Below are 26752 nucleotides of genomic sequence, written 5' to 3'. Positions count from 1 at the left end.
CTGGTCGTCCTGCGTAGGCCCGGAGTGCTCCTTTTAAACAAGCCGTGACCTCCGCCCCGATGTCCATCCTTCTACAAAAGCCAGAGAGGTTTTTGAGAGGTGTTAGGGCATTTATTGTATTAAGTGCAACTCCATTAGAGAGAAATCAGAACTGTAATCTCGGCCTGTGAGTGTAAACACTGTCATCAGTGCGCAGGGTCGGGTAGCATTGTGACCACGCAGTACTTTTTTTCCAGGAATTCTTGATGTGTATTATGGGATGATAATAGCCGCTCTTCACCGCACTGTCTAATGTATCTGTACTGTTTGTTTTTGTTCTGTTTTACCTCAGAAACTCCAGCCCAGCCGGTCTCGTCCTCACGGCTATGGTGGCTGTCTGCTACAAGGTCGCCATCTTGTTTGAAGGGTATGTTGTCACTTTGCAAAAAAAACCAAAAAAACCTGGTGCATTTATTTTCACAGAAATCGTAGTTGAATTAGTCACTTCTAATTAACTGGAATGCCTGAGGCAGCTTTCTTAGTCTCACCTCCGACATATTTGACATAGTTAAAGTAATTTTCAACCTTCAGGCGACTTGATTTGTTGGCTTGTACATGACATTCTGCAATTGTTTACTAGATGTATTGTTTCATCTTCTTTTTTTGTGTTTCCCACTACAGCCTTTATACCATATACAGTTGTTTTGTGTTGTTGCCCTTAGATACAAAACTATCGGACACACTCCTATCCAATTGACAGAGCCGATGATATAGCGACTTTACATGTAGCAACTACAAAAATAAAGATATGTATTAAGTAAAGGTTGCAGGATGACATGTACAAGCCAATAAATAAAGTTGAAGGTCTTTTCTTGTGCCACCTGCCTCAGTGATGTCACTGGGCCGTAATGAACTAATAGGCAGCATTCTCAAGGAAAGGTTCAGCCCGCAGAACCACCACCACCACTATGGTACATTTTAAGGTTTAGATCTATGGGATCTTTGATATACACTCGTAAAAGTGACACCATCATTGCCGGCATAAAAAGAACTCCATGACGGTAGTAAGTGTTTTCTATACCATTATTTGGATGTGATGTATGTGTAAGTTCCATTATGCTAAACTCCACAGAGCGGATTAAACAACACCCAGGGCTCGCTATGCACTTGGAAAAAAAGGCAAAAAAACATATGAAAAATAATACACGCTTTGGGCGCATTTTAGTGTCACGTTTTCTACGTGTGCATTTGTGTTTTAGTGCTCAATTGTGTAAAGGTCGAACCATGTTATAAATTGTATTCCCATTGCCAAGAGAGCTCTTCTTAAAGCTAAAAACTTGAGCTGTGCACACGTGTGAATTTTTAGGTCTCTCCCAATACGGGAGAGTGATATATTCCTTAGTACGGAGACATCTCTGCACCTGGTCATGCAGGAGATCGGCTACCAGGAAAAACGAGGCAGCAATTTGGACGTAATAAGCATCAAAACCCAAAGTTAACGTCCACTAGAGCCACAATTCCTCTCTCCGCGCACGCACACACAGGCAGACTTGGCCGAGGTTTATTTCAGCTGTGCCCCGTGAGGTTACAGCTAATGAAAGGTAATAAATCATCCAGCTGAGCCTGGCCCCAGCCAGCGTCCAGGACACACACAGACCTGATCCTGTCCTTACAAGTCCTGTGTTTGTTGCTGCTCCGCCAATGTCCTTCCACACCAGCAGGTCCAGCCTGGTTGTTTACAAACAAGCGCAGACCAGTTCGCTGCACATTAACCGCGCTGGTTCATTAAAAGGCACTTCAGGTACCTAATGCCACTTGATGGATGTGTTCATTAAACCTGCTAATCCTTTCCTATTCTTGCAGTGTTGATGTGTGTCCATTAGTTATTTGGGAGGAGGGAGAGTCACGCAGGTCATACCTACAACCGCAGCATGCTTGGTTACATTACACGCGATGAGGCGGGAATGTGCAGTAACCCATAGCAACCAGACATTTGCTTTAAATGCTGATTGGCTGCTTTGGGTTTCTACACATTGATCTTTTTGCACTTTATTAGTACGTAACTTCTGTTTCCCGTTCAGGCCTAGATGTAGGATTATATTTACTTTTTAAGGCGATATTAATATTTTTGCAGCGTTAAATATTAGCAAGGTATATATATATCACCTAATTAATTTCGATTTTCCAGCGCTCTCTAAAAGAAAAATAGTAAAGTTTGCTCAAAGTGGGTCTGTCATATCCGTTAGCTGTATTTAATGGAGGCAGCCATTTTGTGGATATAACATCACTGAGGCATAAGACACTCGGAGAATAAATTATTAACAAGTGAAAAGTGTGGGGCTATATGGGTCAATTACAGACCTTTCCACATACTTACCAAATTTTGCAGTCAGCTGTCCGGGAGGAGGCTCCATCTTGGGGGCGTGGTCACGTGAATCGCGCCGTTAGGCCACGCCACCTGTCAATCTTTAGCCATTTCAACCTATCGGCGGGTGAGGGCGGACCAGGATGACGCGTTTAACCCCGCCCCACCCACTTCACAAATGAGGTGAGCTTGACCCGGGATGTTGTCCTGCTCTCCTGGGAGTCCGGGCGAACTCCCAAAAATTCGGGAGTCTCCCAGACGTTCCGGGAGAGTAGGCAACTATGCCTTCCAATCGCATTTCATCTACACAACGCTCCCCCTCCCCCCCACTCAGCAATCATTCTTTCCTTATAAAATAAACTGGACTAGATTAATGAGTGTGATGAACAAAAACGTCACATTAGTTCATTGAATCGACCCAGATTACTGATGTAGAAATGGAAATCGAAAGTGACAATGAGAAAGGGGGGGGGGGTTACATTTAATTTTGTTTTTCTTCTTCTACTGTGACATTGTATGTTTCCATGTTTCTGATAACCTCATTATTTCTTCTTTTTAAAGCCCATTTACTGAGGAAATCTACCGGAAAAGAGAGGAATCAAAGAAGAGTAAATAAATTAAAAGTGTTTTTATTTTTTTCTTTTAAACGAAACTGTGCCAGACTCCAGACAATGGAGGGTATACTGAATATATGAACTATTTGTGCTGTATGTTCATCGCCCTATTATTATAATTACATCATACTGAAGCAATTTCCATGACAATGCAGCCAATCCATACACTAGAGTGACTCATGTGACTTGGCGTCACCTGGTGTTTTGATTGGCCAAATTGCTGTGACTATTGGTTCAGGCACAAAATGGCTGCCTCCGCTGGATGTAGGCAACAGGTGCGGTATAAGTGGCGTAATATTAAGTATATCGCCTTTCATCGACTATCCGTGAAGAAGAACATGAATCTTGGGAACATGAAGCTGTTTTGTTGGCTGTCCAGGACCGTTGGAAGGACATTGTCTAATTTTATGTATTTGGAAATGACACCAATTAAAAAAGAAAACAAAAACAAACGTCCTGTGAGGTCTCTAATTAGAGAAGTTGGAAATTTGATTCCGTCTCCTGATTGTCTAATTTCACATTGAGACATTCCTGGCTAATTAGGCTAATGTTCCCCCTATGAGCACATTGTGTTAGTTAATTATAGAGCACGGTCTTCTAGCGAGCTGACAAAACTCCCGGCAATGTTTAATTGTCCTGTGTGATTGCCGCACACTGCGAGACGTGGCACCATGCCTGTGCTCCTCCATCGTCTCTCTGCCCTTTACCTCAGAGTGAGTGCAGCAAGGCCGCAGCCTGGATGTAAGCCCTGCTCATCTGTCAGAGGATATCAGAACCATACGCTAGCCATACCCTAAAAACATGCCTTACGGTGTTAATACTGCCAGGCCCCAACCAGCCAGCGATATGTCACAGATATATGACCATTGTTTCTGGACAAAACATTACAAAAGCTTATTTTCCAGACAGTTTTAAACACATTGGTCCTGATTCATTATGGCACAGAAAATGAACGTGATGAAACGGGTATACGTACGCCCGAATTCACCAAGGAGCAGATGTGAATATGGGTCTAGGTCCGCTCTGCTTTACTAGACAAGACACTGCAGGATACGTCCAATCCATATTAGGATTATAAACTCACAAAAGAATGCAAAAAAAAAAAATCAATTAAAGTCACCTGGTAATAATATAGTCATTAATGACAAAGCATTATTTATTTATTTTTAAAAAGGGTTTGTTTTTTTCCATGAAAAACATTAATTAGGTTATTATTAATGTCTACTGTACATCAAATACATTTGTACAATTGCTCCTGATTGCAAACACATGTTATAGCATGCATACACTGCCGTCATCACTAGTAATCAGCATTTAGATTAGACCTGTAGCTAGAGCATGAGATACCGCTGAAAAACTTGTGAGATGCCCAGAGCTCAAATCGGACTGCATGCGCTCGAGCTTGGCACGCCCTTATTGTACATTAATTATGGGCATGCGCCCCTTCCCTCCCTGAGGTCGTGGGCTGTAGTAAGTGTCCTTTGCACTCCACGGTGAATCGGACGCTGCTGCGTTCTATGGCGTATGATCCCGTTCTGGGCCTGAGAGGTGCATTATATGCCCAAAAAACCGCCAGATACGCTCCTTAATGGATCAGGCCCATGTGTGACGTCTATTTTGTAAGCCATTTCTAGTAAAACAAAACAATATACAGAAATATTGACAGGCTTGCCTTCCATGTACTGTTGTTTTCTACTCGGTGTACATTTCATGTTACAAAATACAAACCAGATTCAGCCTGTAGCTATCACAACATCGCACTGGGAAAGTGACATTGCTGCGAGTGTCTACCAAGAACTGTTTGCTGTAAGCATGTGTACGTCAGATCAAAACATTGTGATCCCTCTAGAGAACGGACAGGTCTATTCCTTAGATAACCAGTATTAAAAAACATCATTCAGTGCACACAAACACAGAGAGTGAGAGAGAACGGCAGTCCATGGACCTTGCATGTTATTATGCGCCCATCGTCACCTCACAGCGGAGGCAGCCATTTTGCGGCCTTTCACTTCATTAGATCGATCACTGACAAATCTGGTACATTTCTAGGAAAAATATTGGTCTATCACATAAAATGGCCGCCTCCCCTGGGTGTAGGCGTCAAGTACGTTTAAAACGGACACCGAATGCTTATTTTCGCTCAAACTCTTCTTTCATGAATCAGATTGAATGCTATTAATTTTACGTAATTAAAGACATATTGGAATCATGGTTCTTTACGGTTTGTGGAATATATGGGCAGCAGTTTCCCTGTACATGGAATGACACAAAATAGAAGTTATACTGGACTAATTATAGCACTGACCAAATGTCTAGTTCCAAGAACCTTTAACCATTCTTTTTATTGGAAAAAACATACAATTTGTGTTTGTAAATGGCACGCAATACAAAACAACTTGAAAAGCACCGGGATCACGTGGCCCCAACCACAGGATACAATTACATTTTAAGTTTTCATTAAGCTAATTAAAGAGCATCCAAGCGCTACACACAGGAGTCAGCCATATTCCTGAGTATGCAAATCTGTCAATTCACTGAGCACCATAGACCTCACCTAGGTGCAGAACAAGCAGATAGATGTGAACAAGCCCTTATGTGCATTAATAAATGTGTGAAAAGTGCGTTAAAAATAGGAACGAATAACAATCATTGCCTTGGTTCACACTCCTGCCCTCTGGAGACAATGCTGATATTTCAAAACACAACATACTCTAGTGCTCAATCTTTAATGCATGTTACTAGTACATCGGATTGTATTGGTGGCTCGTAAAATGCACCTGAAACTGCATTCGTTTTCATGTGTTTTTATACTTTTTTCCCAGTGCGTGTGTGTGTGAACAATTCCTAGTAAATGGATATTCCCGAATTCTCCTGAATATGTTCCAGGCCACAAAATGGCTACTTGTGTGTATTGGAGTGTAATGAACAACCTGTGTAATATTTATACTGTGGTTAAATGAATGGCTGCAAATATGTCCATCAAAAATAAGTGTACCAGAAGAAACGTTACACAGGGCAGGACCCTCACAACAGTATTTGTTCTCTCCAATAAGGTCATTACTATGGGCAAGTGATATGAGCCATAGAAAGAAAATATTCTGTGCATTATGGTGCAAAGAAGAGAGGTTCAAAGTGAAGTAAAACGTGGGAAAGAGGGGAAATAGAAGTTATTGTGTGATGGGAAGGGGACGAAGAGGTAAGGTAAAAAAAATGCAGAGGTGTAAACTATGTTGGTATACATGGTAGAGAAAATATGTATGAGCATGAGGATAGGTGTGGATGAGGAACGGAGGTTTTAAAAAAAATAAGTAGTAATGTGAGAATTTCTTGGAGGGGCAAAAATATGAGGTAAATATTAGCGGAGATGGAAAAGTGAAGTAAAAAATCTGGGAGTTAGAGAATTATATATTTATTAAAGCTTCTAAAAAGGAAAAGTGTAGTATTGCTCATAACAACCAATCACATTCCAGCTATCATTTATCTTGTACATTCTAGAACACGACAGCTAGAATCTGGTTGCTATGGGCAACGCATCCACCGTTCCTTTTCAGAAGCTTTCGTAAATAACCCCTTAATGTTAAAAAAAGACGGAGGCAGGAAGGTGACATAAAATAAAATTGGGTAGAGTGCAAAATAAGATGTGTATGAGGAATGGGATGAAGGTAAAGAATAGAGAGAGAGATGTGAGGCCTGGGATGGACCGGACGGCATTTACAGTAAGTCATGGTAACTGACTTACTTTACCAGCTTATACTACTGCTGTAATGTACTTACCAGAAATCATTCCCCTTCCTGGAAAGACATTTTCCTGCCAGGTACTGCTACAGAACTGGTTTTAGTGTATGACACTTGGCACATACATCCCAGGACAAGATCTCATCAGTCCTGTTTCACGATTTATTCATAAATGGGTTCTTCTTTATTTTCACTATTTTCCGCACTATGCAATGACCACAAATATGATACACAAATCAAAGACTCTTTTCTATTTTAGATTCTTCTCAGTAACTGCCCTTTGCCTTGATAACAGCTTTGCATGCTCTTGGCATTCTCTCAACCAGTGTCACGAAGTAGCCGTCTGTGGTGCTATCCCAACCGTCTAGAGGGAGTCCCCCTATATGCTGAGCACTTGGCTGCTTTTCCTGCTCTCCAGTCCAGCTCATCCCAAACCATCTGTATTCACTTAGTTCTTACACAGCCGGGAGGTTTGTTTTGGGTCATTGACCTGCTGGGGAAAAAATGACAGCCCAACTAAACGCTAACCAGATAGGCATGCCTCGTGGTTACAGGGTGCTGCAGTAGCCATGCAGGTTGGGGGTGCCTTCAATTCTAAATAAATGGCCAATTCCCGACCATGGCCTTATCTGTGTGGAGTTTGTATGTTCTCCCCGTGTTTGCGTGGGTTTCTTCCAGGTGCTCCGGTTTCCTCAAATAATCCAAAAACATACTGGTAGCTTAATTGGCTGCTAACCAAATTGACCCTAGTCTGTCTGTGTGTGTGTATGTTAGGGAATTTAAACTGTAAGCTCCAATGGGGAAGGGACTGATGTGAGTGAGTTCTCTGTACAGCGCTGCGGAATCGGTGCTATATAAATAAATGGTGATGATGATGATGAACAGTGTCTCCCCCCAGAGCCGTAACTTAGAATTCTAGCGCCTGGGGCGAGAAAGACAAATGCCGCCTCCCCTAGCCCTCAATTTTAACCAAATGAACCTAAAACATTACTAAATTGCGCCCCCCTTCAGAGTATCGCCCCTATTGCACAGCCCTAGTTATGGTCCTGTCCCCCCCCCCCCCCCACACCATCACACCTCCGCTCACATGCATCTCACGGAGATACGAAATACACATTTCCACAAGTCTGATGTCTGCTGCCCGTTTCCCTTGGCCAAATCATGACTCTTATTATTATTTCTCTCCTTCAGTAGTGGTTTCTTTGTAGCAATTCCACCACGAAGGCCAGTAAATCATTTATTTAACCTCTAATCTGTGGTGCTGTTAATAGGCAATTTCTGAGGCTGGAGACATTACTAATAAACTTATCCTATGCAGCACAGGTAACTCTTAGGGGGTATATTTACTAAACACTGGGTTTGAAAAAGTGGAGATGTTGCCTATAGCAACCAATCAGATTCTAGTTATCATTTATTTCGTGCATTCTACAAAATGACAGATAGAATCCGGGTATGAAACCACTCTTTCATACCCGCAGTTTAGAAAATATATCTCCTGGTCTGGGTTTCCTGTGGCGATCCTCAAGCAAGCGTTTTTGCACTTGAAACTTTCAAAGTTGCAATTGTCTATATTGACCATCATTTCTTTAATTAATGACTAATGGTCGTTTATGGCCTTCTACCCAATAAATATATATATAATGTATTTATTGTAGGGATTGAGTCCAATGGGGAATCCGTAATAGACAGAGAAGTGTAACGAGCTCACAGAGTTTGTTTTATTAATAGCTGATGGTAGGGAATAGATGCAGATTTTCTCATGCTGGGGATAAACAAGATTCCTCCCTGTCTGGCTCTCACTAGTAACAGAGACCCTGCCTTATGCTCAGTAAACAGAGACGCCTTTCACTCGGCTGTTTTGCTGTGACTGCTCTTAGAGCAGAATAAACCTCTATTCCTCAGGCTGAGAGCAGAGCGTTTGCCGACAGCCTCTATATGTATAGTATACCCCCCGCCATCCCAGGTTAGGGGTGTGCTTAGGTCTTTAGAAGCACTATGCTGTCCCAAGCTCTCTAGCGTCACAAAAAAATAACCCCGAAAATGCCACATGCGCTAGCGGCAGGTTCGTGCAGCAAACCATCTGACCAACATTGTGTGACAGGATCCTTTAGCTTATGAGTCACTTTTACCTTTGCAGTCTGGCTGGGCCAAAATGCAAAATGTAGACTTAACCTCATGCATCAAACTCCCGTTGTCCCATAGATTGTAAGCTTGCGAGCAGGGCCTTCTCACCTCTTTGTCTGTTTTACCCAGTTTGTTTATTAGTTTACTGTGTTTGTCCCCAATTGTGAAGCGCTACGCTATATAAATAAATGATGATGATGATCTGTCAGTGTCCGAGACATACCTCCCGACAGCCCTGAATTATATACACACATACATGTAACAGTGCGATGTGGTGCTTTATAATGTCCTTTTTATTGTAACAGAGGGATAAATTATCCCATACCCACTCTCCCGGAATGTCCGGGAAACTCTCGAATTCCGGGTAGAACTCCCGGATGAGCAGGCCATTCTGCCGCATTGTAGTGAATTGGGCAGGATGGGAGCCTCGACTTGATTCGCTCCATTTTGCCTACTCCCCCCGCACATGGCAAAATTATGCTTTGGAGCCACATTGCATTGCTGGGGCATGGCCAATGGGATGCAATTTTCCACACCCCGTCCCCTTGTGTCCTCCCTATTCACCGTCCACCCCTCGGACATCACAAGGGGCAATACTACAAAGTATGGATTATCACTTATAATACACAAATCTCAACAATAAAGCCATTGGCTCGTATCAGGTGATCCTCCCTGCTGCCCTCACTGACCTATTAAATGGTACATTCCATCACTGAGTCATGTCACACAAGGACATCACTAATCTCCAATTATAATGATATATCTTACAAGATATTCTACATCAATGAATTAAACTTGTGTTTTATATATATGTCAGCATGACATTCACTATTTTCTAGTTGTCCCTTTTATACAAAACATTACACATTTTGCCATTAATATATTTTTTTCCATTAACATGAGACATTTGCATTCTCTTGGAGATATTTTCTTGTTATTGCATGTTGCCATCACTTTTCAAACCCATTTCAGTCACTTTCCTAAAGAGCAATTATTTTTAGTAATGTATGGCCCAGTGGCATATGATGAAGAGGTGCCAAATGCCTGGGATCAAAGACTCTTATACCTACACTGAACTCATTGGTGTGTGAGATTTTCCTACGGATCGGCACCGCATCGCGATACAGAGTACCCACAACTAGGTGCTGGGCTTCACAGAGATACGCAACATAGGCGGATTGTCAAGATGGTCCCAGAGAACTTGGCCTCACGTTCTAGGTAACGTTTACACGCAGCCTCTTGGGAATAATCTCAAAGCGGAGATCAAAGGATCCTGTAACTGCAAGAACCTCCGTGCTTCAAAAAACATAAGATCAAAAGCAGCTAACGTGCAAGACGAGGTTTACCCGAAAAGAGAGTAGCTACTTGTGCATTCTACAAGCCAAAGGACAGACCAAAAAAAATAAATGAATTTATGCTGTACCAGCTTATGAATGATATATTCAGATTTATGGTGTAAATTATATTGAAGTTATTAACGTTGGGCCCGATTTAGTGTCAGACACAAGTACAGATGCACAACCTGATAAGACTTGTTTAAAATCTGTCGCACGTATATCTTAAAGTATGTATAAACCAACAAACCTTTCACCCACAGGCAAAATGAGATTATTTAAATGAGATAAAAGATAGAAGGGGGTGTCCTCTTTTTCAACCAATTACAGAAGTAATTATAATGACGAATCCTGCTGGGCTCCTGTTCATGTGATCTGTTAGGTATGTAATATTTTCATAGAAAATAAATGTATTAAAAATGTTTTTCTTCACTTGCAAATAGAAAAAAGTCTAGCCTAAAAATACAAGATGATCCAATGTGACATTTTAGTCTATAAACACATAAGAGTTACTAATAATAACATCACTTAGGGGTAGATTTATCAAACTTTCTGAAAAGGAAAAGTAGAGATGTTGCCCATAGCAACCAATCAGATTCTAGCTATCATGTTCTAGAATGTACTAGATAAATGATAGCTAGAATCTGATTGGTTGCTATAGGCAACCACTTAGAGTAATTTATGCAAATATAATTTTTAGGTTTATTTTTGTCACATGTATGCGATATCTTACTCCATTCTCCTGTCACATATGAAAGTCAAACGATGCTAACGACCACAACGGCTTGTTCCTAGGAGTCTGCCATATGTTTCATAAATATCTTAGTGTGGTTCATGGGTGTGCAAAGTACAAATGTCATGTAAAAAAATAATGTCCCTGTAAATGTAACGTGTGTAGCGGTGTCTTTACTGGAAATAAAGTGTTGAACTCGATGCCCTGAGTGGCAGCCCAGGCAGAAGGCAGAAGTTACACAGTTTATATTGTCACTAGCACGTGCTACCGAAATGACAGGCGGACACTAAGCTTCCTGTCTAGGTCTTCTGAGCGTGTGGCCCATATCATGTGTAACATTATAGTCATTACACATGATATGGCTTTGTTTTTTACGGCATTGAGCTAATCTTAACACTCGGGTGTAGTTTTAGTTTATTCAAAATGTGCTTAACCACCTCATAACTGGACTTCCAAAAGGACATACAGGGCCCGAGTCATTAAGCAAACAAAAAAATGAGTAACTTTGCACCTTGGCAAAACCATGTTGCATTGGATGGGGGAGGTAAATTTAAATGGGGACAGAGTTATAGTTGGGGTAGGGCATGTCCTAGATCAACTTAAAACGTCAGTGTAAAAATAAAGCTATCAAGTATTTGTGTGTTACATGAAAAAACAGCCAGTATTTAACTTATGTGCAAAATAATAAACTAACTTGCACCCCTTGCATTGTAACATGGTTTTGCCAAGGTTCAAAGTTACTCGTTGTTTTGCTTCCCTCTCCTTAATGAATCAGCCCCCTAGAGTGTACCATCCTAATTAGTGTTTATGCCTTAAAGTCGAACTCGCCTATTAATGGTGAAAAACGGAGTTAATTTGGAACAAAGGTGATAGCTTAGTGTACAACGCTTTCTTGGTATAGGACAGCAAGGATAAAAATAGAACAAGGACACACTGTGACATCAATAGGAGGAATTCTACTGAGCTGGAGTAATGATCACCTTGTAGTTCTCTAATAGAATGTTATATTATGAATTGAGCATTTTGTCCGTAGTACATTACAGGTTCAGCGTGCCAAAGCACACCACCTAAGTGGCTAGGCATGCTGACACTTGTAGTACTACACGCTCCAGAATACCCATGGCTGCCAGGGCATGCTGGCACTTGGTCAACCAGAGGTGACAGCATGCCCTTTCACCCAGGGCACTCTGGGACCTGTAGTACGCCAGGGAAAAATCTAAAAACACACTATTCTTTTAAAACACTTGAATTAAAATGAAGACTCCCCCTACAGCCCCCTCTTTATGGCTCACCTAGGTCCTGGCTGGTACTGCTGGCATCTTGAAGTACAAACCCAGGTCTTGGCAAAATAAAAAAAAACAAGTGACGTTCGACCTTTTAATTTTTTACAATGTACTCACAAAACAGCAGGATATTAGTCCACTTTTAAAATGAAAATGGTCTTTTTAAATCACAGAGCCCGGAACAGTTATAGCTGGACGGAGACACTAAGCTTGTCTACGCGTTTCACCAGGAACTTCTCAGCTTCGTCAGGAAGAAAAGATCAATTGTATAATGTCAGTGCCCGGTTGGCAAGTGGTTTAAAAAACAAACTATAAATGTTTTGTTCTAATAAACAGAAAATGTACCTTTGCCTTCTGTACAAATGTGTAATAACTAATAGACATGCGTTATTCTATATCTAGAACCTTATTTCCCAGTACATTTATTACAGCGTACCTGTAGCTTAACGTCAAGACGGAGGTTGATCCTTTGCCAAGCCTGGTGATACTGGGTTAAAGGGTTGTCTCGTTTTGGGTTTTTTCAAGCACCCGTGTTGCACTTAAAAATATTTAGGTCCGGTAAACACTGTCATAAAGACCCTAAAGCATACTCGCCGACTCTCCCGGGAGACTCCTGAATTCCGGGTAGGTCTCCCGGACACCTGGGAGAGCTGACAATTCTCCCGCATCTGATTTGAAGCCTCCATGATGCAATTCTCTGGGAATTGCATCATTTAGGCTCCCCCCTCCCCATGTATTATGTCTTGCATACCTGCCAACATTCAGAATCCTGAATCGGGACAAATTAAGCTCCTCCCCAATCCATTCAAACCCCACCCACACCTGAGCAAATGTGTGTAAACTCCACCCACTTTCCTGTTAAGCCACACCTCTTTTGCTCACACCTCTTTGGTTTTTCACCTGGTGGAGGGATCAGTTTGGAATGTCTGCTGTTGGTTTTGTCCCAAAAAATAAAAAATCACAGTGGAATTCTACTGTTTTTTTGTGCTCATTAATAAATTGTTGGCAGTACATTTAGTTTGCAGATTTCTATGTAATATATTAAATCCATTAAGCACACATACACCTCCTGTTAGTGGTATGTGCAAATTTTATATGCGAGAAAGTTCCCTCCCAAAACAAATATTATGTAATGCTGCCGGGAATAGGTTCTCCTAACGTAATATAAAGTAAAATAAGGGAACTTTTACAAACTCTCGCTCAAACACTGTTTTGTTGGAGGCCATTTTGTTTGACAATTATGAATAAACAGACACAGGATAAGCCCCACACTCAGAATTATTATTACCCAGGCTATCAACTTTAATATGCACTTATTCCGCCAGAAGAAAAGTTAATAACAGTTCGCAAAACTTATTAGCAAGTCGGTGATATCTGATATATATGGAATTCCACTGAAAAGTATGGGTATACCTTTTGTTGTTATACTTGTCTGGAAAATTATTTAAATAAAATACTATACACATAAAAACGTAAGTCTAACTAATTTTGCACAATAGTATAAAGTCCAAAATCCTAAAGTACCCCAAAATGTAAACCTACCCCAGCCATGGACCACTTATAGTCCTAGGGGTATATTTACTAAACTGCGGGTTTGGAAAAGTAGAGATGTTGCCTATAGCAACCAATCAGATTCTACCTCTCATGTTGTAGAATGCACTAAATAAATGATAGCTAGAATCTGATTGGTTGCTATAGGCAACATCTCCACTTTTCCAAACCCGCAGTTTAGTAAATCTAGCCCCTAGTGTTAATCCTATTTGTAATTCTAAACCTCACTCTATGGTACCAGAGAGCTCTAATCTCGCCCAGTAGAAGATTAAGACCACCTTAGGTCAGTATTAAATCAATGTACCCCTTAACTCATTGTACCCACCATGTACTAAGCCAGTGTTGGCTAACCTGTGGCACTCCAGGTGTTGTGAAACTGCAAGTCCCAGCATACCCTTCCAGCAATAAGATGCTATATATTGGCAAAGCATGCTGGGACTTGTAGTTTCACAAACATCTGGAGTGTCACAGGTTAGCCAACACTGTACTAAGCTAAACTCCTATTGCCCCAACTTTCATTGAGACACTGTGTGGATCTGACAGCCTGTCATGTTTGTGTATTGTACCAGCTCCGTCACACACACGGCTGCGGATTACTGTTGTGTGGCAGTGGGTCTTGTGAGACCTACGTTAATCAGTGCAAAGTCAGCTAATGACATTGTGATTTGTGCTGCAGACATGAGACTGAGAATGTAATATTGATAGCTATAACCTGCACAGAATGGTAAACAGAAAAGAGAGGCGTCTGTACCTGTATGATAAGAATGGTTTAAAGGCTGATGTAAAAGACAAAGTTATTGGCGGGATTTGAAGTTTTATATGTTTTGCAGAAGAAATGGGAAAGTTAATTCTGGAACCAAGTTATAAACTGCCTCTCGTTAAAAAAAACACCCGTTATCTACACACAGTGTGGCCTGAACTGATATGCACAAGAATGCAGCTATCTATGCACTGCAGACCTCAATGAGGCATGAGGCATGTGGTGCCTCATTGATGTCAGTAATGAGTAGACAGCCTGCATGAGCTCAAGTTTGGAACTTAACAACATTCCGTGTCATATTGGATACGTTTGTATAATAGGTTCATTGGCATTTGCCTCTCACCTGGATCTCTGAACTAGGGCACGGGGGGCAAATTGGTTGTAAGGACCCAACTTTACCTGCTGGTCCATACTTAACATACCAAGTACCTAGCTGTTAAGGAAGGGTGACATTCCTGTGCATTGCATCAGCTTTATTTGCTTGTTAGCTCTTTGGGCTAGTCTCCAACAGAAAGAGCCTGCTTCCCGGAGCTGGGGATGAAGGTTTCATTGTTTTGGACGGCCTCGTCATGCGGTATATACAGTAGCTGTGAATAGGACACAAGATATGTCATGTCTTGTCAGCACTTTTTCCATATATTGGATGGTGGCGTGATAACTTACTTTCTCATGTGATATTATGTAATGCTGAGGAACAATTAGTTAATCAATGGTGTTGTGCTAATTACTGCCTAGGCACAACTAGATCAGTTTAGCACTGGGCACTGTAAATGACTACATGTTCCTCATTGAATATCTAGTATTGTGTTAGTACAGAGGAGAGGATAAGGACTCATCTTTCTTGTAATTATAATCTCACTCTACAATGAACAAGATCATAGAGCTGAAGCTTCGGATCACGACTCAAGACAGGATGTGTCAGAAAGCATTGTAGCTGCCAGAGGATAGAAGCAATCTGCTTGAGTACTATACAACATGCAGCTCTTTGTTATAGAGCGATAGATGTCAGCTATGCAAATCACGCTGTCTATTGGTGCACAATATACATGTCATTTATGTATAGGTGCAATATCTTGGAATCTCTGTGATGTTCCGCAGTAACAGCACATACTTTGTAAGAACACAAAGAGATGATCAGGCTAGATATATGGAAGGATCACTAAACACCAACATTTCTCAGTTATGTATCATACGTGCATTGTTCAGTGGTACCTTAATCATCCAGTGCAGCTCTGTTTAAAAAGTAAATTATTAACCCCTCTCTCACACACTGAAATTCCTCCCACAATAGTCATCTTCAGCTGAAACTGCAGTCATCTGAGATGCTGTGACGTCACTTAGCCCCGCCCCTACGTACGAATCAGCCAATCCACACAGTGCATTTCTGCAAAGAGAGGCAGCCGTGTTGTCAGTCAAAAATGGATTGCGGATCGTTAATCCATGATGTTGCCAGCCTACCCTTGCGCAAGGGCCTCTAATTTTACAAGACAGCAGATGGATTTGTGGGTGGTGATGTGGGGGCGTAGAAGTTTCTACCCACCAGTGGGAGGAGTTTGATGACCCTAGTGAATCCCTTGCTATGCACGGATTAGGAGCACCAGCACACCTACAATTTATATTACTGAAAAGCAGAATTAACTTTTTTGCAGGATAGGATTATTTCAATTCGGATGCCCCTTTCCCCTCTCTCCTTTACACCACGCATTCATTGGTGTGCGCACCCGTGGCAGACCCTGTTCACTGCTATTCTTGTATTCCGGACCCATGGGACAAAGCTGTCATGATCAGGACTGCCCCAAATATATAGGACAGTTGCAGAGCCTGATTATCCAGTGGGCTGACTGGGCCTGAGGCTTTCGGTGGGGGCGCAAGATTTTTTGCAGATGCAAAATTGTGACAGGGAGAGGTATAAACTAAAATTATTTTTAAAATATAAGAGAATAGTTGTTCTCCAAAGTAAAAAGAAAACATGGATGTAAAATGTAGTAAGGTTTTAATCTTGACATATTCCCATGGTAAAGGCCACAGACAATCAGTCATCCTTGAGCGGACACTTGAGGATAAGCGAGTAGGAGAGACAAAGACGCTGGTGTGACAGAACCCTCTCCATCTTCACCCTCAGTAGTTCTCCTTCACACCTCTGTTCTGTTATAAGGTTCTGATTTTAATAAAAAATTAAATGACAAAGATTACCCTTATAAAGTCAGGTGGAGCTGAAAACACAGGAACGTAAACAATGATGGCGAGGAAGCCAAGCTTTCAATTAAGGATGAGTTTGTTAGGCTACGGTGGCCTGACCCTTAACCATTCCCTGGATGGCTGGAAGGTATACGTGACGTGTACGTGCACACTAAGGGCTAGATTTACTAAGCTGCAGGTTTGAAAAAGTGGGGACGTTGCCTATAGCAACCAATCAGATTCTGGCTGTCATTTATGTAGAACATTCTACAAAATGAAAGCTAGAATCTGATTGGTTGCTATAGGCAACATCTCCGCTTTTTCAAACCCGTAGTTTAGTAAATCTAGCCCTCAGACCTGTTTGCTGGACACGTAGGTGCTCTTAAACAACCACTGCGAGGGGGCATATTTTGAGGTAAATAATTGACACTTAGGGCTCGGGTCATTAAGGAGAGCAAAGCATAAGAAAGGAGTAAATTTGCACCTGGGCAAAACCATGTTGCATTGGAGGGGGAGGTAAATTAAAAATGTTGGGACAGATATATAGTTGGAGTAGGTCATGTCCTAGATCAACTTTAAATTTCAGTGTAAAAATAACGCTATGAAGTATTTGTGTGTTAGATAAAAATACATCCAGTATTTTCCTTATGTGCAAAATAATAAACTAATTTGCACCCCTTGCATTGCAACATGGTTTGTCCCGGAGAACTTTTAATCCTTTTTTTTTTTGCCTTAATAACTCAGGCCACTAATGATAGGATTCTGTATAGTCTTTCACATCAAAATGTTGGAAAACAGGAACAAGATCATAATTCCTAATAATGTTATGTAGAACCCGTGGGACTAAGCAGCAAGTGACCCAGAACTAAGTCATGTTTTATGACTTAGTTAGAAGTATACACACAGCCTAATTCTGGTGACAACTGCTAGGGAATTGTTTACTTCATGAAAATACATTTTCTCAGGAAGGTTTAATGTTCCCAGCAGCGGAAGGGGATATGGAAGATTATCCGGCACTGATATTATATTAGCAGAGCACTGTACTGTAATATAGCCACTGATCAGCCACAACATTAAAACCACTGACAAGCGAAGTGAATAACATTGATTATCTTGTGACAATGGCACCTATTAGGGGGTAGGATATATTAGGAGGCAAATGAACATTCAGCTCTTGAGGTTGATGTGTTGGAAGCAGGAAAAATGGGCAAGTGTAAGGATTTGAGCAACTGTGACAAGGGCCGAATTGTGATGGGTAGATGACTGGGTCAGAGCATCTCCAAAACGCCCGGTCTTGTTGGGCGTTCCCGGTGTGCATTGTTAGTAACTACCAGAAGTGGTCGATGGAAGGACAACCGGTGAATCGGCGTCAGGGTCATGGCGCCCAAGGCTCATTGATTTGAGCAAAGGCTAGCCCGTCTGGTCCCATCCTACAGGAGATCTACTGTAGCACAAATTGCTGAAAAAGTAAAAAAAAAAGCTGGCTATGATAGAAAGGTGTCAGAGCACACAGAGCATCGTTGCTCGCTGCGTATGGGGCTGTGCAGCCACAGACCGGTCAGAGTGCCCGTGCTGACCCCTGTCTACTGCTGAAAGCAACCTACAATGGGCACGTGAGCAACACAACTGGACCATGGAGCAATGGAAGAAGGTGGCCTGGTCTGATGAATCACATTTTCTTTTACATTACGGGGACGGCCGGGTGCGTCGTTTACCTGGGGAAGAGATGTCACCAGGATGCACTATGGGAAGAAGACAAGCCAATGGAGGCAGTGTGATTCTCTGGGCAATGTTCTGCTGGAAAACCTTGGGTCCTGGCATTCATGTGGATGTTACTTTGACACGTATCACCTACCTAAACATTGTTGGAGACCAAGTACACCCCTTCATGGCAACGGTATTCCCTGATAGCAGTGTCCTCTTCCAGCAGGATAATGCACCCTGCCACACTGCAAAAATTGTTCAGGAATGGTTTGAGGAACATGACAAAGATCTCAAGGTTTTCACTTGGCCTCCAAATTCCTCAGATCTCAATCCGATCGAGCATCTGTGGGATGTGCTGGAAAAACAAGTCTGAGCCATGGAGGCCCCACCTCGCAGCTTACAGGACTTAAAGGATCTGCTGCCAACATCTTGGTGCCAGATACCACAGGACACCTTCAGAAGTCTTGTGGAGTCCACGCACCAACGGTTCAGAGCTGTTTTGACGGCACGAGGGGGACCTACACAATATTAGGCAGGTGGTTTTAATGTTGTGACTAATGGGTGTAGCACCTCTCTGTTTAGTTGGAATTTGACAATTTATGTTTAACAAATTTACTAACCTGAGGAATAATGGAATATCAGACAAAAAGGGAATTGTCGGTAATTAATTTTCTATATGCCAGAAGCCATTTTCTCGACAGGACAAAAATTGACATTTATCTTTTTATCTTATCTATTTAATGATTAAGTGTCACAATATTATACAAGACTGGAAATAAAATAAAAGATTTGTCTAATATACAAATGTCTTTAGTGTCTAAAGTGTGCTCCTGAAATTCAATCCTGTATTATGAAAACTCAGTCACACCGGTGATGCACCCTATCTTACATTTGTCAAATTTGGGTGTGCAGCTTAAAATGACCCTTTATATTATGCTTTCCATGTTGCCTGTGTGACACCAGCCCTACCTGTCCCCTCGGCACTGAAATGGTATACTCTGACCTCCCCTCGTTAACCCCCCCCCCTCCTAATTCACACCCGTGTCCAAAACTAACTTTTTATAATCAGCAGCTTAAGTCACTGCACCCTTAACAGTGCGATTAATTCTGTCAACCAAATTAAGTAGATATCCTACCTCTATATTATAATTTGATATTTTACCAGTCATACTACATAAAGTATTTACAACAATGGGTTCCTACGGCTGACCTCCAACCCTTGTGTCTATTCCGGAGAGCGCACAGTATTGACAAATCAATACAGTTATAATTTAAGATTGTAGCAGACTATAAACAATACAAAAAGCAACATATTCCCGTCTATTGTATCATCCTACAGGGAAACTGTGTAAAGAAGTTACTGGAATGTCTAATAAGCCCTTACTTACTGTAATCCCAGCACGAGATCTGAAAATCTTCCAACACCTACAGGGCGCTAAACAAAGAATTTGGCACCGGCGGGTATCTGTAGAGGAAATGATTTGGCTATGAGAAGTTTCTCCCCGTGACTGTCCTGTATTTGTATGATTAACAGCCCAAACACTTACTGTCTGGAAGACGAGATGAAGGTTCCCGAATTCTGCACACTGCATGTAAGACATGATGGGGTGACCTCATCGGATGGTCTATTGATGCAAGCCAATGTCATTCTCTCTTTTCAGAGAGATCCAGTGCATTCTGATCTTGGAGAAAGATTCCAAGCACTTAAAAGTAGTTTCCATTTAAAGCACCTGTCCCAAAAGTATATCTCTGTTTATTGTCACCAGTCCTGGAATAGAATCCTTCTAAGATAAAAGCCAAAAATTAGCTACAAATAAAGTCGTAGGTGGGACTGACGGGGATGTTTTTTTAAGGCTCGACCACAGAAAATAACTGAATATCAGACGCAATGGCTCTTCTGCAGAGTATATGCTCAAAGAAATATAGTCATGTACTGTTAGTTTAAAGGGTATCTTGCTTGACAGGTAAGAAATGCAGAGAGAGAGAAGTTGAGCCCAAGGCAATTTTAAGAAAAGTGCATTCGGCCTAGGAGAAGAGAGTACGACGGGCACGACCGAACCTGTATCCTAGTTATTCCAAAATTAAGGCCATGGACCTCTTGCCATAGAGGAGAGATTTTTGGACAGCTCCAGCAGATTTGGGACAGAGTGGCTATGTGCCCTCGTTTAGTTGAGTTTGGATAAATCACATGAGATACCATTGGTACAAAGGTTTACCGCAAACACTTATACAGCTTTTTGCACCGTTAGTCCACTCATTTTGGTCAATAGTCTCCCCTGTTGGGTCTTCCAACCTACGTTTGTGGAGGTCCTTAGTACTTTGGTTATGTAGGCATAATGAGTAATAGATTATCTATATTAACTCCTTGGTGAGCCATCTGTGTAAACACAAGTCTTCTAGCCTGAGGGCTGTGACAACACGGGTGGAGTGACACCTAATGTTGTAGGAATAGTTCTGACTACTATCTAGACCTGGTTTTCTAGAACCCAGTCCTCAGTGAGTCCTAACAGGGCAGGTTTTCCTGGTGACAAATGATATAATTATACCACCTGTGGATCTGTTACAATGTGTCAGTCAGTAATGAATACACCTGTGCTCCAGCAAGGAGATATGGAAAACATGCACTGTTAGGGGTACTTGACGACTGGATCTGATAAACTATGATCTAGCACATAAAGGTCCAGCATTTAAAACCGAGTAGTAAAGTTGCTGACTTTTCAGACCTCCCCCTCTGGGAAATTTGGAGGGCAGCAATGTCACGCCAGGGGCATAATGGTGCAACTTGCGTCATAATGTCACACCCAAGCAAGTATCTAGCATTAGGCGCAGTGTCTAGGGGCGGCAGAGGCTGAGATGTTCTTGTCTGAACACTGTGTATTTCTTTCATCAACAAAGAAAACTGAATTTATATGATTTTATCTGAGGAGTTAGAGTGCTACTGTTCCTGCTGTCCATGTCAGAATGGGCATGAGAAACTTGAATTGCCGCATACACTAGAGGCAAATGCCAACTCACCATGCCAGTCTCCCAACTTCCTGCCAGTCTCCCAACTTCCTGCCAGTCAGGACAAACGCGCTGATCCACGGGATGGCAGTCTAGGCCCCTCATATGGGAATTTCCCCACCGAATTAAGGACAGTTGGGAGGTATAGGTTAGTCCTGAATACTTTACATATTTCATGAAATGCGGGTCGTTCAATAACTGAATACAACGCCAACGGTTTAGACTGAAAAGTTCTGGAGCTGTGAAATTTAGCACAACTAACACGTTCCTGGTGCAGATAGTTCATACTCTTCCTTTCAGTTTTACATTATCTGAGAGGTACTTGGATTTGGGGTCCGTCCTGCAGGCAAATGGGGATCAGACATTGTATATTCCAGACATGCCGTCATCTGTTTGCTATTTTTTTTTTAATATTAAAGGGAAGTTAGGAGTGACTAAGGGGCATAACGTTGCCTTCAGGTGAAGATGACAATGCATTTATTGTCAGAGATTAATTAAAGAAATTACCAGAACTTCTGGGCAGAAGACGGAGCTGCTGTGAAGGGGCCGGGATATCAGCCAGGAAGTGAAATTGTAATGTTGTCCCAGCAAATATAAATATAAGCATATAATGAGGTCATTTATTTTCTAGGTTTCTGTCTTGCTGTCACCTTAAAGAAAACTATTAATACATACTAAGGGGATTTGTTATTCTGCCTCTAATGTAATGGTACAACTAAGAACAAAAACTTAGCTCTAATTGTATGTTAATCAAAGCTTTCAGTTGTATTTTATTTTATTAGACATGAACTTCAGACACTTTATTAAAACAGCCATCCCATGGAAAAGTAGGTGTGTGTTTTCTTTAATATCAACCATTATGGGAAGGTATTAGCATTTTTCCTTCAGGCTAATATTAATGATTTAGAATTCTGCCTAGTTTCTACAGTGCCGTGTGACTACCATAGTAACCACAGTCACGTGACACATGAAGCTAGATTTACTAAGGGACGGTTTGATGAAACCACCAGTTCTTTGCTTTTTTTCCGTCGGATTTTCTAACGGTCAAACCGCCAGTTACAAGGCTGAAAACCACAGTTATACAAACAGCCACTATACAAATCCCTATCCTGATTTTTGACATAAACAAAATACAGACAGGCAGATTTATTAACCTACCGTTTGACAAAGCGCCCAGAAAACTGGCAGAAAAAAAAAGAGGTGGTTATGAGAGGTGATTGCTTAAACGGCATGCTGTGTGAGCTATAAAGCCATTCAGAACATAAAAGGAAGCACCATTGACATATAAATTATGGGGGCAATCATTATTTATTGAATAATAAAAAATAAATTTAGAATCAACTGGGAACAAATCTTATTTTATGGCAGACGCTGGTGGTTTAGCTGTTTTTAATCCGCCAAACATCACCAGGCATTTCACATCGCAGCCTCAAACCGTCCTGTAGTAAATGTGGCGGTTTGCAGCACTAAACTGTCGGCAATGTGGAAGCTGATACAAAACACAAATTTTAGCTAATTTAGCCCATGATGTACGTTCTGTCTGCACTGTAAAATCCTCCCCCCTCCTCCCTACATCTGCTATCCATAGAGATTTTGAAAAGGAGATAATGATTTGGAGGAGGACAGCTAAGAAAAACGATGCATGTTTAAAAGGTACTTACAGGAACTGACCCTTATAAGTCACATAAAATTAGGCCATACAGGAATCAGTAATGTTAACATAGAAAATGGACATGGAAAATTCAGGATGGAAATAAACCAAATAATACTTCTCCAAATATGGGCCTTGGTTGGTTCACCAGTTATGCGAGGTTCACTGCATTCACCATTGTTTAATAAGTCAGGATTTTGTAATGAGAACTCTGTGCAGCGTGATGTCTTCAACTTGCTGGACCTTCGCTGTCTATGGTGCTGAAGAGGAGGTAGTCAGTTCCCTGTAAGAAGCACAGCAAGAACACTAGGTCAGTAGTATCTTTACTGTTCACTGTTCTAGGAAGGGTAAAATTAACCTATATGGTAAATTCAATTAAAAAAAGCATCACGAACCTGTGTTTTACCCTTCTACACCTTACCCTTCTTCTACACCTTACCCTTCCCTTTCATCTCCTCTACCACTCCATTCTCTTGCAAAAGTCAGGGTGGAGGGAAGATACGTACAACCTACATTGTAGATCTCCTCCAGCTTGTCCCATCTCCCTCCTAAACCAGGCTGCGCCCAGTCTCTTATAATCATCACCAGTTATTTATATAGCGCCACTGATTCCGCAGCGCTGTACAGAGAACTCATTCACATCAGTCCCTGCCCCATTGGAGCTTACAGTCTAAATTCCCTAACATACACAGACAGACAGACTAGGGTGAATTTGTTAGCAGCCAATTAACCTACCAGTATGTTTTTGGAGTGTGGGAGGAAACCGGAGCACCTGGAGGAAACCCACGCAAACACAGGGAGAACATACAATCTCCACACCGATAAGGCCATGGTCAGGAATTGAACTCATGACCCCAGTGCTGTGAGGCAGAAGTGCTAACCATTGAGCCACCGTGCTGCCTCTTATACTCTGCCTCTCTCTGTTCCTCAGGCTCCTTGCTGCTTACCCACTTTCACCTCTCACCTCACCAGTCTGCTCTTTCTCCCCGTCCTTCTCACTCCTCGCCTGTGTACCATACAAGCCTCCCCTTTCCTCTAAATCTGCCTCGTACTCATGACATTATAAAGATATTTATGCAGACAGCCACAAACAGGACCAACCACAAGTTACACTACTGAGTTCACTTATCAGACCTGGTAATATTTCACGGTATTGTGTGCAGATTCATGTTACCAACCTGTAGTTTCATATCAAAGAGAAGGAATGGGTAAATATATTGAGTTGACTCTTTGACCAGACACCCCTCCCTACCCAACACCTGTACCATATCAGGTACACCTCCCATGCTTCACTCGTTTGTCAAATATATGTACAATCTGCATGCATGGCCTGACAATTATTGAGTTTAGCTGTCACTAAATGACCAGAAGTTCAATATCTACCACAAATAATCTCAGGAACAGCAGACAACTTTACTCAATGTTAATTGATCCAATATCAGCCCTTTGGTGTATATTTCACAGCTGGAAGCCTATCATAAGAGGTTACAGAGACCAGTAAAGTACAAATAAAAGTTTCTTTCCACTGTGGAATTTTGAGGCGTCGATAACCATCATATGTGTGTTCAACGCTTCTTTCTTCTAAGGCGGCACTTTCCTTCACTTTTCACTGTCACCGTTCTCCACCTCCGACAGCCCTTCTCTCCATCCTTCACTATCTCACCGTCAGTGTTCAGAGAACCCCTCAGTATCCTTCCCACTGTTCTTGTCTCCTCTCTGTCTGTCCATGTGTCTCTTCTCATTTCCCCTCCGCACCACAGAACGTACATGTCACGATACCGGTTTATGGAGACTACTTACTGGTATTAGCTCTGCTAACCAGGAGACGCGGAGTCTAAATGTACCCCTGGTCTTCAACAGGGACCCCCGCAAGGAGGTTTGGAGTTCGCTGCAGGAGTACGCAGGTCGCGGTCCTCCGGGTCAGCCACCAGTGAAGTGGCGTTGACAAGCAATCCAAGAACAGGCTGCAGGTAGTACGGTACAAGGGGTCAGGCACAAACGTAGTGAGATAACCCGAAGTTAATACCAAGAGAGCGATAATGCCAAGGGAAGATCCGCAGGGAAGGTCAGGATAAGCCGATTCAGGAGCCAGGAAACCAATTAGGGTGCTGGGAAGCACAGTGGGACGCTGGAGAAGAAGGACCATAACATTGATACTCTGGTACTCTAATGGTGCCAGAGACTTCGTAATATAGGGACAACCTCCCTCTCATTGGTGGACAGGGATCAGTTGAGACCCCTCGTCGTCCCATCGCCTAGCAACAGTGACACAAGCTACTGCGCATGCGGCTGGGTAGAAGTACGTCATTCGTCCCGTTGCCTAGCGACGAGCAGGGAGATCAGGCGTCTGTCCCCGGCGCCGAGTGAAGGTGCGAGGACGGTGCCTGACAGTACACAGAGCATTACCCAGTTACAAGAAACAAACACTCCAACATGGGAGTAACGATTGCAACAGGAAAAAAAAACATTACGGTGGAGATTGTTGCCCGGGGCTTACAGCCTACATGATGACAAATGACTTTTATATACACTTGGAGAAGAGGGGGCACCGGATCAAACAGGACAGTTATAATATTCTACTCCGGACAAAATAAGGTTGTAACGCGGCTCCGGCCCCTACTGACACTTTCATGTCTGACCTACTTCTGCTCCTGTGTTTCCTCTCCTCCGACATGAATGATTTAATCAAAATAAACCTATAAAATGTAGAGGTGTAAATCAACATTGCTTGAGCAAAGTTCAATATCCAGCTGTTCATTATGATTGTAGATTTAATATTCGCGTGTTCAGGTTTTATTTGCTGGTACCGTTGGCGTAGCAGTTAGTTGTCATCAAGGGATTTCTAGGTTACGTCCCTGACACTATCATTCACTCTTCAGTTCTGTAACCTCATTTCACCATCTCTGGCTTCCTGTCCATTCTTCTCCCTCCCACTGTAATTCTATCCCCCATAACTCTCATTCATCCTGCACGTTTCCTCCGTAATGCACCCTCCTCCATTCCTTGATATATGTTATCTACACTCTTGTCCATCCTTCATTCTTGCATATATACACCACATTGTCTTGTTCTCAATAAGCCTACATACCTCAATTACCTTCTTCCTTCCTCTCCAACCAGTCCATGCCCTTCTCTGCTACCCCGCCCTACACATACACTTGCCCATTAGTCTCCATTCCAACCTTGTTCTAAGTTTTACTGCCCCCATTCTCACTTATTGGCTTATCCCCATAATTCTGCCCAAGGTCCTTCCACTTCCCTTTCTTCTCTCCAACCTGTCCTATGTACCCAGCCGCCATAACCTGCCCCGCGGCTTGGACAATAAGCCGTCGTAGCTTCGTCAATCGACCCATCTCATAAAATACGCCGAAACGACCCTGGGTATTTTCTGTGCACTTTTGATTTCTCACATTTAATTCTCCTTTCAATGAAAAAATGAATGTATTAGTTATTGGCCAAGGACATTATATAACTTAAAGTAGCACCGTTGGGGTGAAGAGTAGAAGCCATACGGACAGACCGAGGACTCTGTCTGAGGATGGACCTTCTGCATTTGACCTATTTCTCTGTTTTCTCTCTTCCTCACCTGTGTGGAAAAACAAACCTATAAAATATAGATGTGTAAATAAACATTGCTTGACTGAAATTACCTTTCAGCTGCTTGTTGTAACGGTAGATTTAATATGCACGTGTTCAGCTTTTGTTTGGTGCCAACTCTGATGTATCATCCACTTATCT

At 42.1% G+C, this 26752-nt stretch overlaps 1 protein-coding gene across 1 annotated transcript in view; it reads left to right on the top strand.

Moving 5' to 3' along the window:
- The window catches only part of PEMT (phosphatidylethanolamine N-methyltransferase), a 104407-nt gene extending 100997 nt beyond the window's left edge, over window positions 1-3410 (top strand). Inside the window, exons 6-7 of the mRNA XM_075179199.1 lie at window positions 332-406; window positions 2906-3410. Of these exons, the coding sequence (XP_075035300.1) occupies window positions 332-406; window positions 2906-2960 (130 nt within the window). The 3' untranslated portion in view covers window positions 2961-3410. The remainder of the gene's footprint in view (window positions 1-331; window positions 407-2905) is intronic.
- Window positions 3411-26752: the final 23342 nt, after the last annotated feature.

Source organism: Mixophyes fleayi, chromosome 7 (genome assembly GCF_038048845.1).
Source record: "Mixophyes fleayi isolate aMixFle1 chromosome 7, aMixFle1.hap1, whole genome shotgun sequence".
Lineage (NCBI taxonomy): Eukaryota > Metazoa > Chordata > Amphibia > Anura > Limnodynastidae > Mixophyes > Mixophyes fleayi.
Note: the sequence above shows the minus strand (reverse complement) of the source record. Positions and strands in the feature narration are given on the sequence as shown.